General features: G+C 42.1%; 1 protein-coding gene across 1 annotated transcript in view; it reads left to right on the forward strand.

Moving 5' to 3' along the window:
- Positions 1–2,573: 2,573 nt before the first annotated feature.
- Positions 2,574–17,776, forward strand: part of xpr1a (xenotropic and polytropic retrovirus receptor 1a) — a 72,968-nt gene continuing 57,765 nt past the window's right edge. Inside the window, exons 1-2 of the mRNA XM_080877290.1 lie at positions 2,574–3,008; positions 9,374–9,425. Of these exons, the coding sequence (XP_080733416.1) occupies positions 2,940–3,008; positions 9,374–9,425 (121 nt within the window). The 5' untranslated portion in view covers positions 2,574–2,939. The remainder of the gene's footprint in view (positions 3,009–9,373; positions 9,426–17,776) is intronic.

Consider the following 17,776-nt stretch of genomic DNA (forward strand, 5'->3'; position numbering starts at 1 on the left):
GTACTGTCAATTTAAAAGCGCCGGTAAAAAATCGCTGTTAGTAAGAAAGGTTCCGACTCTGGTGCGAGTAAAGACGCGAACACGCGCTTTTCTGTATATTTGTTATGAATGATTAAACAAAAACTAAATATTGTCTAAATGAAAATAAAATGTTTGAGTTTTTTCTGGTTGCTGTGTACATGTCACGTTATCGTAGGTCAGCGGACACCGAATAATATATATTAGCTGGCTAACTTAAGCGCTAAAGTAGCTTGCAGTGGGTTTGTTGATACTTTGGGTGGAAAAATGTTTCTTGAAATCTCCTCAAATAAAAATAAAAAACTACGTAAAGTACAGCCATTTCTTTATATTCTGCTGGAAAATTGGAAATGGGCACAACAACTGATTAAACAAATCTGCAAAGATAAATCAAAATAAAGCCTATAAGGCAAAAACAAAGTCTGTTCCATTCTAATGACTTTGAAAGTCAATATTTGTTTTGAACACAGTTATTCCTCATAGCCCGAAATCTCTGTAGTAAGCTTTCTCGTCCTGTCTGTAAGGAGTCTTCAGCAATAGTTCTCAGGGCTTCTTGAAGGACATTCAAAGCTCTTCTTTGGATGTTGGCTGCCTGTTGTTCTCTTCTCTGTCACGCTGCTTCAATAATGTTGAAGGCCAGTCCATGTTTTTCTGTCCAGATATGCTTTTGCTGCATTAGCAGTGAGGTTGGGGTCATTGTCATGCTAACAAATGAAGCCAGTTGCTCAGATGCTTTCCAGGTGGTATGGCAAGGTGGATCAAAATGGGATGGTACTTTTTGTTTTCGCAGTTTCATTTGACAAGATGTCTAGTCGAGTTTATTTCCTAGTTCTTAAGTAATAATAAGACACACCTCAGCCTTTCCTCGTTGTCTTTTTGGCAGCCGCTATTACACAGAGATCATTTCTAATGGTCCTTCAGCTGCAGGGCCAAATGTTTCTATCAGGTACCGTGTCAGGTCTTTCCTGGACTTTTCCCCCTTCTTGCCACTTATTGTCCAATATTTGTCCAGTTTCCTCCGTTTTTTCTTCCTCCTTAAAAAACAAAACAAAAAGCATGCTGCTCACCATGCTGAGATATGCAACGTTTTTAGGAATCACCTTGTTGGTACCTAGTCCAGTCTGAGTCCAGATATCCGTCAAACTGTGTGAGCTTAGACATTTTTCACAAGTTCCCCTAAAACAAATAGAACAAATTGCGTTTTTGTGGCAGACTGTTAGTAACAAAGTGGCTAAAAATGAGGGTCTGGAAACTTGGAAGAAAAATACAAGGATTGGACAGCCCGTCCATTCACTGTATACTCCATCACAGACATTTCCTGGTAGAACATTTTAGTGTGATATGTGTGCATGCGATGGGTTCTGTTTTATAAGGGACTCTCATTATCCTAAAATGAGGATAACTACAGACAAGAAGGTAATAGCTTAATTTTAAGACTCAGTAAGTTTATTGACATTTGCTCTGGTGTTACTCAGCCTGAAACGAAATACGGTTTCTCACCAGCCTCTACAGTGCAATAAGCAATACAGTTTAAAAAGACCAAGTTTAAAAAAGAGCAGTAATGAATTGCAACAATAGTTATGGATAAATAAATAGCATCAAATCTAAGTTCTAAAACAAACTCCATTCACATTCGTTCGGGCAGAAAAACCCTTTAAGGGCCTCAATTTAAAACTTTTTAACGACGTTTTTCTGTCCACCACATTTTTTATAAATGTTTTAATTCTACTTGGACTCTACTGCAGCACATATTAATCAACCTGAATGTTTGCGACACCTGCCACAACACTCAGCTTTGTGAAAACAATGTATTAACATATCGTGTCCAGCAGATGGTGCTATTAACACAAAGATGTTTTATTTTTGCGTTTGGCACTTTTTATCCCAAGTACATGATGTCGCTCATCACGTTCACCAGGACGAAAATGGATTCAATAATCGAGTAGCCTAAGCTTAAGTCAATAACGTTTCTATTAAATTAAACGTTTTTTTCCTCTTTGAGAAAAAGCTCAACTTCCGAATTATTTCTGGTTCGTATCTTTCTGTTTCTGTTCTACTTCATATGCGGTAAACACGGGGAACTTCCCAGTATATTAACAGTATTAATGAGGATATTTTTACAAAGCTAGTGGTAGCCTGTTTTCGTGTTCTTGTGAACCTGTTTTTAGACCGAAAGCTACAAGCAGCTTACATTAAGCATCAAAGTGCGTATAATTTGTTGTCTACGTGACTTTCTGCCATATTATCTGCAGAGAGATAAACCTCACAGACACGTTTTAGTTAAAGAAAAACTGTATAAGTTTTAAATGAGTTATTACTGTTGGTTGGTCAGTTTAAATATATATTTATATGTCTTTAAAAAAGTAAAAAACTTTATTCCTTCTTCTTTTTGTAGAAACACACAGCAGACAGTTGCCTCTCTAACTACTGTACAAAACCCCAAAGGAAATGAAGTGAAGCGAAGACTGTGAGGGGTCCCACGGTGCACCACTAACAGTTTTCACGAGGTCCCAACAGTGTCCGAGTTACACTGCGCGCTCTGCTGACGCAACCACGTCACAGCGGTTCATAGCGATGGCGGACCGCAGTGTCCCCAGACTTGCCCAGGGAGGGACCGAGCAAAGTCACTGAGCCACTTTCACCGGCTCCAGTAACCTGTCGCCCGACCACCTGTTAAAGGGAGGCCACTGTTGTTGTTCTCGTTGTCTCTCCCATGAAATAGTATGTGGGACGGGATCTGCAGGGAGTGCGCAGACCGGGACGAGCCAGAAGTGGAGTGAGCAGGAGCGCAGTGTGCCGCGCTGACGCGCCGCATGTTGAGCCAGCAAGTTGACTGATAAAATAAAAGTCGCGTCGACGGGGAAGGGGACAGCCGCGCTCGGATTTAACAGCGCTTTGAGGAGGACACTTGTTCCGGCAAAATGAAATTCGCGGAGCATCTTTCGTCCCATATCACTCCAGAGTGGAGGAAACAGTATCTTCAGTATGAGGTAAAGCAGAATTTATGTTTTTTAAAAATGAATTTAAGGTGGGAACGGACGCTGACCAAAACGAACCTGCTTTCATAGAGCTTCAGGAAACTGGAAGAAAAGAGTCGCGATTAACTAAGAGAAAATGTAAAGTGTTTTAAGTTTGATTTATTTTTTCCAGTTTCAGTAAAGCCTGCTCCTGAGGGCAATAAACGACGGGAAAGATAAGGGATGCCTATTGTTTATGGAGGGGAAATTGACTGCGGTTGTTAAGAGCCATGGGGAGCATTCAGCGTTTGTTATTGCTGTTTGTTGATTTTAACACATATGAAAATAAACATAAAAACTCTGTTTGATTAAAAAAACCAAAACATTTTTTTCATACTGTGGAAAAAATTAAAGTTATTATTATTTTCTTTATTTTAACAATTATGGAGAGCTTCACACAAAACAAAAAACTGAAGATTGTCTTTGTGTTTATTTTTCACATTTCTTTGCAAAACAACCCAATTTTCAACATTTCTTTTTGTTCGGTCACATCATTTTTTATCATCATGTTAACTGATGGTGCATTGTTAAAAAATAATAATAAAAGACGCTCTTTGTCCAAAGACCCCCCCCCCCCCCCCCCCCAAAAAAAAATAAAAAAAAATCACCTCCTTAAATTATTAACATTTATTTTCATCACTCTAACTAAAGACAAAGGTTATATCTCTTCCACCAATTGAGTGCAATGTGTTCCAAAAATTTCACATTTCTAACGAGTCAAAAATATAAGAAAGCATATTTTTTTGCAAGACTTTGAGACTAAAATGATGTTTATTATCATTTTTCTCAGTCAACCAGGAATAGCTGTCTGTGAATCAGCCTGCAGGGCTTCGTCTAACCTGTCTGGTTTTGATATCTGTTGATTTAGAGCAACATCTTTGTGTGCACACATGCTTTTTTGTTGTTGAGTGTTGTACACTACTTGAAGAGTATTTTAATTTCACACCCCACTTCTTGCTGGCTCTACAGTGAGAGCTTTAGTGCAGACATGCATTGACAGGACAGACTGCTCACTTCCATTTGACTCTATGAATTATAGACAAAGACCCCGTTCTCTTCACCCTCAGCAGCCCAGACTCAACAGAAGCTCAGTGCGCCGGTTTTATTTTGGTATCCTGCCCTGAATGATGATGTTAAGCTGGTCTGTTGGTACAGCAGACATTTGGATCTCTTGCTCTTGACAACATGATATGCTGTCATTGTTGTGCAATGAAAACATCTTTGGACACTATAATTAAAAGGAAAGAAAAAATGAATAGGCATAGCTGGGAAACCTGGGAAAATTTATTTAAAAATTAAAAAATGGTGATTAACATGCATGTGAGTGCAGTATGTTGTCTTTGTATGTACAGACTGAAGCACACTGAAGCCCAGGGACAGATGCATGGCCATACCAGCCATTTTACACCTCCAGTATTCAGTGCAGCACTCGCTGACCTGAGATGGATGATATATTTTCTCTGTGATTAGTGTTGGTTTTATGGTTGCTCTTTTCTGGGACATAATCTTGAATTTGACATTTAAGTTGATAATATTAATGCACTTAAGGAAGAGCTATTATTAAAGCCAGCTGAGTTCTATAATATGTCCTTTTTTCTTTATTGTATTCAGTGATCGACTCTTATCGTCTCTGCATGTGATCCAGAAATTAGACATGAGAACTGAAAGGCGAATGACGAATCCTTTAAAACACAGCTGTGATTGATCACTGATGACTGACTCGTGTAGCCGGGAGTTAGTATTTACATTTTTTAACCATTTAAAATAAACAGTCTTTACAAACATGTTCTCGTCACATATGTAAGCTCCTATTTTTAAATGATGTAGGAGAGTTGCTCTCCTGTGTCTGCACTTCATACTCTTGCTCCGATCTGAATCATATATAGTTTGTTGACCGAGAATGTGTTCGTGTATTTATGTCATCGTGGGAGTCTTCAGTCTTTGTGCGACCTCTGTGACCACACACTGAGTGGGCGGGGTGGGAGAGGACTCACACCTATAGATGACGGACACTTCATTAGAAGAATTGGATTTTCCTCTGAAACGAGTCGGCAGATAGGGCCAAACATGAAGCTAAACTGAACTCGGTCGACTTCAGAGAAGTGAGTCACTTAGATGAAGCAGAAATGAATTTTTTTATTCTGGGAGATGCAAAAGCTTTGATATGCTGCTGTGATGCAACCCAAGCTGCATCACTTCGTGGGCTGTTGTTTTGGTGAAGCCGTCGCACACAGATGCGACTGTTGCATTGTAGTAATGACACGCTGACATCATTCCTGCAGCATCGTTTTCATGTAGAAGCCGCGACACTTCTGCTCATTCTGTCAGTCTCATCCAAACTGACTGTGGTTTGAAGTTATGTTCTTGGCTTTGTGTGCTGGTTGAACTCATTAACCTGCTGCACAGTTTTCACTTTTAAAGAGCGCCCTTTAGTGTGGAAAACTGTGGCGCCCATTTAGATTGGTCAGCCGGTTTCTATGCAGATGAAAAGGATGCAGCAAAGTGGCTGTTCCAGCATATAGAGGCTCTAGTTAGTAACGCACCTCATTCAAATGTGGAAGCATTGACAAGCCAATTGAGTGATTGGGCAATTAGGTGTTTGCTTTATCCTGTAGGACTGCAGTTATAAACCTGTATGCTAAACAGCTGTTTGATATGGAGGTGTGTATGTCCTGCCAACCCCAGATTTATGCCAAACTGCAGCCTGATAAGATTTTTCCCTTTAAATGTGATGCAACATGATGAAATCTTACAACAACAGGTACAATTTAGTGAGTTTTTCAAACGTGAATATATTAGCGCAGGTAAGATGTAGACTGTAAGTAACAATTGTGTTTGGCAGCTGTATTGAGCAGCACAGTTATGAGAACAGATGAAGGACAGTGATTCAGGTGTGTGCGTGTATGTGTGTGGGCGAGAGAACAAGGACACTTTTGCATTTAGCTCAGCAGCCTAATCACTCATGTAAGCTTAGATGAGGAGGAGGAGGAGAGTGCACGCAGAGACTCACATTTACAATTCAAACGAGCAAAGTGTTGCAGAATAACAGGGATGTGTGTGATTTCAGTGACTGTTCAAAGGTCAAGTCTTGCCTTTCTGTAATTAATCTGAGTGATTTAAAGGTCTAAACAAGCGCAGCGAGCTTTGTGTCGTTGTAGCCATTACAGAAACGTAACTGTACCCTGTTCAGTGAAAGTATGATTTATCAGCACTGCGCAACAATTTGAACATTATGCATACAACAGGCATGGCATGGCAACTGCTGAGAGGCCCCATCTCTATACCTCCCTCCTTCCTTGCATCCTCACCTCATCGTTCCTCCCCCACTGGGAGGACATCTGGTCCCCGACCAGACCTGCCCTCTGCTCCCCTCCTCCCCTCCCTTTATCCTCTCCTCCCATGTTCGCTTTACATGCAGGCATCCACTCAGACGCTGAGCTGCAGATTGAAGTGATCCATAGATCCCTTCAGACTAATAATGTACGCTTCGCACTTCCTCAAGCACGATCTCAAGCATCACAGAGCAATGATTTGGCCAAATATTTTGGCTAGTGTCCTCTCAACATGATTCAGCATTTAAAGGATTGAAGTCCACACACAGTATTCACTAACATGGATACTCTGCTATAGAGGTCTAGTTTCAATAGTGACATAAATCTGGTGTGGGCCATGCATCCATCCATGCATCCATGCATGCATCCATCCATCCATCCATCCATCCATCCATCCATCCATCCATCCATCCATCCATCCATCCATCCATCCATGCATCCACGCATGCATCCATCCATCCATCCACGCATGCATCCATCCACCCATGCATCCATCCATCCATGCATCCATCCATCCATCCATGCATCCATGCATCCACGCATGCATCCATCCATCCATCCACGCATCCATCCATCCATCCATGCATCCATCCATCCATCCATGCATCCATCCATCCATGCATCCATCCATCCATCCATGCATCCATGCATCCACGCATGCATCCATCCATCCATCCTCTTCCATCCATGCATGAATCCATTGATCCTCTTCCACTTATCCAGTGCAGGGTCATGGGGGTGGGCGGCTGGAGCCCATCTCAGATGTGAGTATGCCACATCGTCATGTTAATGTTTAGTAATTCTAACTGATGGCCCTGAAAGCTTTGGCTTAGTTATTGTCTACAGGTTTCACCAATGATTACTGCAAATTTATCTCCGTCCCAAGACACCCTGCCCCCCTTTCCCGTCACAGCCATCGCCATGGCAATGCCTCCACCTTAATGAACTCCCCCTCCATCTGAATCTGTACTTCTACTTCCCACCTATCACTTGACCATATCAGCTGCTAACTGTTAGTTATTAACTGGACATCAGCGAGCCGTGTGTGAGTCCACAGTTGGTCCCTTTGTGATTTTAATCAGACAAAATGGGGCGAATGCTGCATAAAGAAATGTTTACCTCCAGGATTAGGCTCCAGAGCTGCAGTCTCACTGCATATAATTCACAGAGGAACTTAGTATCAAGTATCAACAGTCCAGGCTTCAGCTAATGCACTGGATTTCTGAGTGGTTTACACACACACACACACACACACACACACACACACACACACACACACACACACACACACACACACACACACACACACACACACACACACACACACACACACACACACACACACACACACTCAGGAGTCCTCACAGTCCTCTCTGTCTCTCCCATGTTGACCCCAGACAGAGATGATAATGACAGCACATATATTGGCACCTATGTTTTACCTGAAACATGAAATTTGGTGCAAAGCTCAGATTTTACTTCACAATTAATTTAAAGAAAAGTCCAAAATTATAATTTCCTTTTTTCCTCTTATTCTGGAGCAGTTTGGTTACAAAGATGTCCTTATTGTGAAAAAAGTTATGAGGAAATGTCCAAACGAGCCAGCATGCAGTCGTCTGTTTCCATTATCTTCACGATCAGTCTCACTGAAAAGAAGCGACCCCGTTTAACCACAGCTGCTATCTCTGCTTTGTATCTGCCAGTTTGTCTCTCAGCTTTTGTCAATCTGCTATTCCTTTAATTATTTATTTCATAAATTGTCACATTATAATATAGTCATAGGGCAATTATGTTTTATGCTACCACTGTCTCTCTATGAATTGCCTCTTTGTTGTGTATGGGGTTTGCTTGATTATCCCAGTATCTGTATAGTCGGGGCTAATTTGCTCCAAATTGGGTCTTGGGCCCAGCTTCTGCCCTCCGGTGGGCTCAATACCTGCAGAAGGGGCCATAGCTTTTAGTGCTATGTGGATCAGGTGCCAGTCAGGAGCAGAGGTCCTGGCATCCAATTCCCAGTTGACAAGTTTGGCCACAGGGACGTGGAATGTCACCTCTCTGGTTGGGAATGAGCCCAAGTTAGTGGGTGAGGCTCAGATATACTGACTAGATCTAGTTAGGCTCACCTAAGAGCACTGCTTTCGTTCTGTAATGAGTCTCTTTGATGGGCTAAAGGGAGATCAATATACGTGCTAGTGAGAATAAGCATCAGTAAGTCTTGTTGAGTGCAGCGAGGGCTTCAGAAAGGGTAAATGTGAAAGGCTACGAATGATTTGAATGGTTTTGTGCAGGTTTTGCATGTTCAGAAGAGAGCATGGTGGTCACAGGACGCACAGACCTCTGTGATAGTGCGTGGGTTTCTTCTGAACCCTTGGATAAAAGGTGCTACCTGTGCTCTGTCCACCGAGTCATTCTTTTGTATTCATCCGTCTTTCAAGAAAACTTTTCCTGGAGCCGGGCTGGACTATGTGAGAGGCAGTGGGCAGGGTGGGGCATACTCATATCCCTTTGGTTCGGGGTTTGTATGTGTTTTTATGTTTTCATGTATAATCACATGATTTCACAGTGCTCAGTGTACCAAACACAATAATGTAGTAACAAGCGGGCGTTTTAAAATGAAGCTTATGCTGTGCAGACTTTGTCTATAATGTTAACAGCTGCCTGGTCTTTACTGTAATTTAGTTAATAGCTCTTGAAGTCCTTTTTAAGGTCCTTCTCTGTATGCAGATGTTTCTAACAATTTTCTGGCACCTTATGGTTTATTCTAATCACCCCATTTATCTACTGTAAACACACCTTTACAACTGATGGGATTTTAGATAATGAGCTAATTCAAGCAATTAGCTGTTTATCATCCCATCTAAATCAAACCACAGTCACTTTGCACATGTGCAGCCCTCTCTGTGAAATCACAGGCTCTGTGAAATTGTGAATGTCTTTTGCTCAAAGCCGCTTTTTGTTTTTGTTGTTTGCAGACACTCATATTTGTTTTCTCTTCTTCCTCATCAGGCATTCAAGGATATGCTATATGCTGCCCAGGACCAAGCTCCATCTATAGAAGGTAAGGAAGCTGCTTATGTGGATAAAGAAATCCAGACACACAGACAGAGGAAAACACACTCCCAGACACACACTTATGTACCCCCTTTTTGGGCATCACCAGAATAACAGCCCTGCTAAAAATAGGTGTAAATCACAGCTAACACGCTGCCACTCACTTCAGTCTGTGACTTAACTTTAAGCTAACCTGCTTAAAGTAATAAACACATGCAAAGAGAAGAGGGCTGAGGAGTAAATGAAGCATTTTTACTGTTTGTTTTATGTTCATGTAATGTAAACAGAGAGCGTTCAAACACCCTAAAAATCCTAAGCAACGATGGTTAACAAGGAAGACCAGAACCGAGAAGGCCAGCGGCACTCAGTGCACCAAATAGCAGGAAGGCTGCCAGCTATAATTACTCTTTGGCCTCAGAGTGTGTGTGTAGTGTGGGAAAGAATGTAAACCATTTGTTTTTATTTTAGACACCAGTTTGTGACGTAAACAACTTTCTTCAGTTGCAGGGTTTGGGTGTACCTAATGATGTGACATGAAACACTTGTGAGAGCTGTGGTTATTAAACTGTGGGGCGAGCCCCGCTGGTGGATCGCTGAGCCAATTCAGGTGGGACAACGAGGTGAAAAACGTGGAAGGAAAACACAGATTTTCATTTGGGGAACATCCGAGTTTTATGATGCGGCTGAAGTAGATTCAGGGTTTGGGTGCAGCTCGCGCGCAAGCCCGTGTAGGGATTTTTTCTTTTTCAGTGTTTTGCTGTGTTCCTGCTGAGTGGGTTTGGTGTGGATGTGAGTTTGACTATCTGTGAATGACAAAGATGTAACAGGCGCTGAGACTGCAATGATGAGAGCGCTCCATCTCTGTCAGCGTCAGACTCAAAAATCAATCTTTGTTGACTTTATTTTTGACTCATTTCTGGACATTTATTATTTATAATATTAATAAGAATTCTATTTAAAACTACATAAAGTAGTTACTGTGTTTGTGTGAATATTCTTGAATTTAGTGATATTGTCTGCTTGTTAGCAGTCGAGCTCAGACTCTCCCTTTAAGAGCGTCTCCTCGGCTAGGCAGCCTCGATGTGGATGATGAATTATTTCCTGTCTCAGGTCTGAGCTGTACTCATGGGTCACTGCGCTCTGCCTCTGTCAACTTGACGCAAGATAGGTGAGCATGTCTTATGAAAAGCGACGGGCTCGATCGATCAGTTCAAAATCGTATTCTGCCATCAGTGTGACAGAGTTCCCTGCTCGATCACAGCGATTTGTCTTCTCCTCGCTCATTTTTGCAGCGAGCACGTGCAGAGAAAGGAGTGTGATGTGTGCGAGAGTCAAAGTCTGTAGCAGAGTTGTGTTTGCTGGGAAAGCCAGAGAGCCCATAATGAAAATGGCGGCGGAGACAAATGGCATTATTGAGCCCTGAAAAGCACGCTCTCCTGTGGCCGTTGACTTTTCATAACAGAAACAATATTAGGATGTGTTATGTAGAGATGGACCGATCCGATATTACGTATCGGTATCGATCCGATATTACGTATCGGTATCGGTCCGATACTGACCTAAATTACTGGATCGGATATCGGAGAAAAATAAAAAATGTAATCCGATCCATTAAATATCACGAAAGCACCTCACAAAACTTGCAACATGCCGTAACTCACCTCAGAACGTTAGCACGTCGGAGCAGTATGCATCACGTGATAGAGCGGCTGTGGCATGCGGGACCTGTCGGTGGTCTGGATAGCATTTGGAGCTTCGCTAGCAACCCGGCATTTCATCTCCGACAAAGTTATCCCCGAGAGAAGTAAAGCAAGTGTGTAAGTCCATCTCTGAATGTTTGTAAAGCATTCCTGCGCTAAGCTTAACAAGCGACTGCCTCTCGCTCTCCGGCTGCTACTTCAATGTGAAACTGCTTAAATCAGCTGATCGGCTTTTCTGTCGCGAGTCCGTCTCTCGTTTGTTTTTGGTCCACTTTGCGCCAGAAAGAGGAAACCAGCGGCTGAACAACAGCAGCACGTTTAAGCTTGATAAGCTGTTGTTAGAATTTATTTAATATTACTTTCTACTCGAGGATCTTTTTCTACGTAGCTGACGGCTGGTAACTGTGCAGGGGCGGATCTAGCAAAGTTTAGCCAGGGTGGCCGATAGGGCATGAACAGGGAAAAGGGGGCACAAAGACATACTTTTCTTTCTTATTCTCATTTAAAATGTCGAGCTTTTAATAAATAATTATCTGACACCCAAAGTTTTAATTTGATGTAAAATGAATAGAAGTCAATTACTGTATATAGTGACTATTAAGTCTAATATATATACCCTAGTAAGCTATAGTACTTTTTACTTTGGGAAGGTACCATCTGTGCAGTCTGCAATTTTGTTGAAGAAAGATGTTGAATCTATTTAATATTTCTTGAAAAATAATTGATTTCTGTGCATTTTTTTTTCACACTGCATCAAATTAAGGTTGGTTACGTCGATTAAGCATCATGAGGTGGCGCGTGAGGGGTGGTTCCCTATTTTTCATTTATTTAATTTTGTTGTTGCTGGGAGTTGGAACCCTATTAGTTAGGTTGCTTAATATTTACGCTAAGTACTCTTTAAAATACCAGAATAGGGAGGATGGTGTAGGTCTAAGTTTATTAGATTGATCAGTATTGCTGAACTATTATTGTAAGTTAAAGTGTGGTGTCCCGTGCTGATGTAGTGCAAGAAAAGTTCTGTAATTTAACTTTATGTTGTTTATATTGGAAATATTTTAAGATTCTCTTCAGTGGTGCAAAAAATAAGAGACAGTATTTTTAGATTGAAGCTGATGTTGTGCTTCTGGTGACTTGGCTCCATATTTTAAACGCTGATGAAATAGTTTCGGTAAGCTTTGCTACATAGATAACACAGTAATGTTACTCATGAGCACTAGCTGCTACCATAATAATAATAATAGAAGGCTAATATTACTGCCTGGTAGTTGCTACGTGTTAAACTCCTAACATTAACTTGTGTGGGGTTAATATTTATAGTAAGTGTCTCAAACTTGACTGTCGTTGACACCGGAGCTCTACTGACCTCCAGAAAGACTTCATCAGTGTTTCGAGTCTTCAGCTGATACTAATATTTACTGTTGCTTAGTATCTGAGCAGCACATTTGTTGACATTCCTTGTGTAGAGTAGCTAACAATGAATTGCAGTCATTGTAATGTCAAGCCCAACATTAAACCTTCATCATTTTAATGTTGGAGGAGGATTTTCCCTGACAGCAGAAACGTTGCTTTTAATTTGTAGCTTATAACTCATCTATAAAGGCCTAGTTAATTAATAATGTTAAATGTAATTACAGCATATAAACTATTTTTCGATGGAGCCTCATCAGAAAGGATTTGGTTTCCTGATGTGCTTCGTTCTGCTTTTCTCTCGCTGTCTCGCTCCCACCTCAGTCTTTATAAAAAGCAGCTTTTTGGTATTCGGCGGGTGAATCCTCGCCTGAGGGAACCAGTTTACTGGGTTATGACTACTTGCTCACCCGCTCTGCTTTCTCACTAGACGCTGTACCTGATAGAGCTGTGTAACATAGACATTGCACTGAACAGACATTTTGAAGCTTCTGTCACGGCCTTTGCATCACTTATCTGTGACAGCACATGACCAGCAAATACGTGGAGTGCTACAGTTTGATGCAGGATTGCGTAGGCTGTGTCACGTGTGGTTAATTTTATTTATTTATCAAACAGAATTCCCTCACTCAGCACTCCTGCTGCAGAGATCCACCAAAGGAATGTGCCACAGAATAATGCACTTTCATTTTCACTCGGTTATCGTTCAGTTCAGCAGGACGGATGTACACTAATTAAAGGATCTTGTTGCAAAATGGCATGCACCAACACATGCGCATTAATGCGTCTCTGATACCGTGACCCTTCACCCCTCGTTAGGGCCTTTGTTCTCGTTCCTTTCATCTCTCATTGGTCCTGGAATAATTGTAATTAAAACAAGTCTGCTCCTGTACGGGGAGACAGAAAAGGGGAACAGCTGGCTGGCTCTCTGGTGCTCCCTGTTCCAGCCATCGCAGTGAGTCGTGCCACGATCTAATTCAATTAGGCTGCTGGTTCTTACAGAGATCTGAGAACAATGGGCCCAGATACTAAACACACAGCTTTATTTCTGCATCATCATCATCATATTCCTGGCCATGATCACATGCCACGGTTGCCTGTAATTTATAACGTGTTACGTTTTCTGCTCCTTACAGTCATTCACTTGTGTTTCATTCACTCACTCATTCATTCACTTACTCCTCCTTTGTGTCCTTCCTCCTGCACTCTCTTAATGGGCAGTCTATTAGTGTGATGGTATCTGTGCAGGGCTCGACTGCAGGGGGGGCTGGATAAACACTGAGAATCTGGCGGGCACCCTTTTACCATCACGAGCACACGTGGGGTCTGATAAAAGGAATGATGTTGCACATTATTGACTTCATAACTCAGGGGAGCAGATTTTTCCTGAACTACAATTTCTGAATGAACAAATGAGACCAAAGACAAGTCAGCTAATTGTTTCTTGTGTTGCACTGCATCCAAAACCATCAACCGCCTTCTGCACTTAAGGTTTCACTTCAGATTTGTTGCTCCGCTGTGATATTCAAACTTCAGGACTTTCCACGTTTTATCCAATGAAATAAAGAGCGTCGTGTCGCGGCCTTGTGAAACGGCCTGCACTGTGTCTTTGTGGTGAAATGAACTGCTTTACCTTTATAATGAAAAAAGACGCCTTTTTGTTACTTCTAGCCTGCTGTGCTGAAAGGTAGGGCTGCTCGATTATGGCAAAAATGATAATCACGATTATTTTCACTGAAATTGAGATCTCGATTATTTGATGATATTTATTTAACAATAACAATGTGTTGAATAATGACTTTAAAGATTGTCAAAAAATAATATAAAATAGTGCAAATACTGATAACAGTGCAAATGTTTGCAATATAAGAAACAAATGAAAAATGTAAACATCTGTGTTTAGTGAGCTTTGCAGTGTTGCTCTGTGGTGCAGCTACGACACCGTAGCAAAGTTTACACACTGTGTCTACTTGGTGCACGTCTGACTCCGCCAACCCATAATGTTTCCACACCACTGAAGTTTTTTACCTCTCTTTTCAACCAACAGCAGTCACTCTCCTCTCCAAATAACTTCTGCTGAGCTTTCCGAGCTTCCCTCGGGTCCTCTTAATCAGCGGTCCCCAACCCCCGGGCCTCGGACCGGTACCGGTCCGTGAGTCGTTTGGTACCGGTCCGTGAGAGTTGAGGCTCAGGTGTGAAATGTGTAGTTTTCAGGGTTTTTATCGGTGTTCAGCGTTATTTTGTTATCGTTTTTATCATTTACTCTGTTTTCCTGGGTCTTTTCACGTGTGTTATGAATAAATCTTCTTTTTTTCGGTACCGGTACTAGTTTTATTTTGTTGTATTTATCCGCGACACCTTAAAGGCCGGTCCGTGAAAATATTGTCGGGCATAAACCGGTCCGTGGCACAAAAAAGGTTGGAGACCGCTGCTCTTAATTGTTGTGTTCGAAATGCAGAGAGGTGCGCTCGATTTGCCACACGGAGCAGCGCGAGAGTAAAGCACGAGGGAGGGGCTAATAATGGGCTCAGTCATTTTTAATGATCGTTGAAAGCCCAGATCGTAATCGTGATTAAAATTCAATTAATCGAGCAGCCCTACTGAAAGGCGCTTATTTCTGCTGAAATTACCTTTAATTAAACATCCCTAACATACCACGAGTGAACACTAAAACTTCTCATGTTGTATATATGATATTCAAATGATAGTCAGTCGTCGATCGCTGATGAGGAAATGTGATGCTTCTGCAGCCATGGCTCGTTCAGTCCACAGCTGAAAGGAAGACAGTCAGAGGTTCTTTATGATGACTCTCTTGCTGAGATGCTATCATGCTGCTTGTCATTTCCTCAAAGAGCTGTATGAAACTACTCTCAGACCTCATTTCATACTTTCATAGCTTCGCTGCAAAGACTAAGATGTAACAGAACATAAACTACACAACACCACAGATACAGATATATGAATCGCGTTTAATCGTCACTCATTAGCTCTTATTCTCCGAGCCCTGATACCTCTGCCACAGCGTCACAGCTTCCCTCTCACCTCTCCAGTGTGTCAGTCTGTTGTTGCCATGCTTCCCTTGGATGATCATTTTCTTCATTTCTTTTTAGTTTCATACACTGATGAAAACATGGGGCAGGACACCAACTCTTCACATCTGTCAGCAGCCTCATGGCTCCAACACTTTCTAATCATCACTTTTGTGTAGTTGTTGGTGTTTCGTGCTTCATCTGTGTAATAAAGCAGCTCCACTAATCACAGCTACATCTCCACTATACCTTTGTTGCCTAAGCTGTTTGCTTGCGCGCCATTTTGCCTGCTGTTGATGAGAGGTTAGCTGCTAGCCTGCGCTGATTGTTATTCTGCTTGCGTATGCGATGGAGCAGCAGCTGTTATTGCTGTTGTTGTTCCCCGCTCAAGTCTTTTCTCGCCCCTGCGTCGAATGCGTCTAATTTGTGCAATTTTCTCGCCTTAGCACGTAGTTGTAACTTTTGTTTCCGAACATGTTTCTGTGCTTTAAAAATGATGTTTTGCCTTTTGTTCTTTTCCCCTCAGCAGTGGTGCGTTACTTTTGCAAGACACTGGACCAAAACCTGACCCACTTTGGTCCAGTTTGTCATGCAAATCCTTTTTGTGATTTAACTGTAAAATATGAAAGTAATAATACGGCCCAGCACTAAAGTTCTCGCCTGTCTCAACCAGCGTTAGTCTGGGATTACACGAGGAGTCTGTGACGCACCCACTCACACGGCATGTTTGGCAAGTACCTTAGTATCTTTGAAAGAGCACCATTTTTTTTTTTTTTTGAGCACGTAACGATAGTTGATCAGTAGTTTTAAAAACAACAACACTGCAACTCAAGGATGCATGCCCAAAAGACATAACAGACAATACTGTGCCTTGTGAAAAAGGCAAAACAGGTGCTGGCAGGACAGCGGGAGGTGATAGAAGCAGTCGAAAGAAAGAGACCCAGATGGACATGCAGACAGACAGGTAGACGGGCAGAAGGGTTCATCAGGACAGTGGTCGCCCAGCCAGGGTCTCCCACCCACCTGCATTATTGATGGGCTCTTTGACAAGCTGCTGCTTGTGCTCGCTTCCAAGCACTAATTGCTGGCTTTTTGTGGGGGTTGGGGTTTTATTTATTTATTTATTTAGGTCCTTAATCTGGGCGCCACCTGAGCAGATATGTGAAGTCAAATAAAAGTAAATGGGGCAACGCTGAGATATGCAACTGTGAATAAACTGAACAAACCTTGGGAGATCTTTTACATCTGCGGTGCAGACAGATTTTACTGCCTGCAACGTGTCGATGTCGGTCCTCCTGCTACATCCAATTGGAATTTATAGGAAATGAGCCATGCAGACTTTTTCGTGGCTGTTAGTCCACATACAGTACGCTACATGGTTATCAAGATGTTTCGAGCAGTTGTTCGAGCACCCATGCAAGGTTTGGCTTCCATGGGTGTTCAAACCATCACTGAACTTACAAAGCAATGAAATGTGGACATAGCAGTGAATTCATAGATTGGTCCTTTGATGGGGTTTCTGAGGGTATTAGAGGGGAGGAAGGAGGAGGATCAGGGTCAATATAAAGCTGGGATTGCTGTACCAAGGTCAGGGACCAATCGAACTGAGACAAAGAATGATTAAAAAACTGAATGACTGAATGAAGAAAGGGATAAGAAAGGATGATCAGCGCTCCACATTCATGTTTGCTGTCATTATTACGAAACAATAATGAAAATTAAAGATTTAGGAAATTACAATATAGATCGGGATTGTCGGTGACCAGACTGGAAGAGTATAATACTGAGAAATCGTGTGTGAGAGAGATCCTTCAGGCAGCAGACAGACAAACAGACTGAGTGGGAGGTCCCTGGGCTCATCTCCAATGCATGTTGCCCTGCATTAGCACTATAGCCTTCCCACAAGATAAAGACAGCGAGAGAAAGAGAAGCATGGTGGATGAAAGTCTCCTATCCATCCATCCATTATTCATCAGTGAATTAGATCTCGCCTGAATAAAGTGGAGGCGAAGAGGAGAAGAAAAGGTATGGGCTGATTTAGAGGACCAAGTGTTGTGATGTTCGAAAAGGGTGAGGAGTTCAGAGGCAGCAGCTCCAGCTGAGATAGTATTTTTAGATTTTGGGTGTTTGAGGGGAGTCTGGGAGGTTTTTTCAAATGGTGCAGAGGCAGTGTGCCGGAGAAAAACTGGCAAAGAAAGGCAGAAATAGCAGGAAGAGGATTG

Source organism: Rhamphochromis sp. 'chilingali' (genome assembly GCF_963969265.1).
Source record: "Rhamphochromis sp. 'chilingali' genome assembly, chromosome: 3".
Classification (NCBI taxonomy): domain Eukaryota; kingdom Metazoa; phylum Chordata; class Actinopteri; order Cichliformes; family Cichlidae; genus Rhamphochromis; species Rhamphochromis sp. 'chilingali'.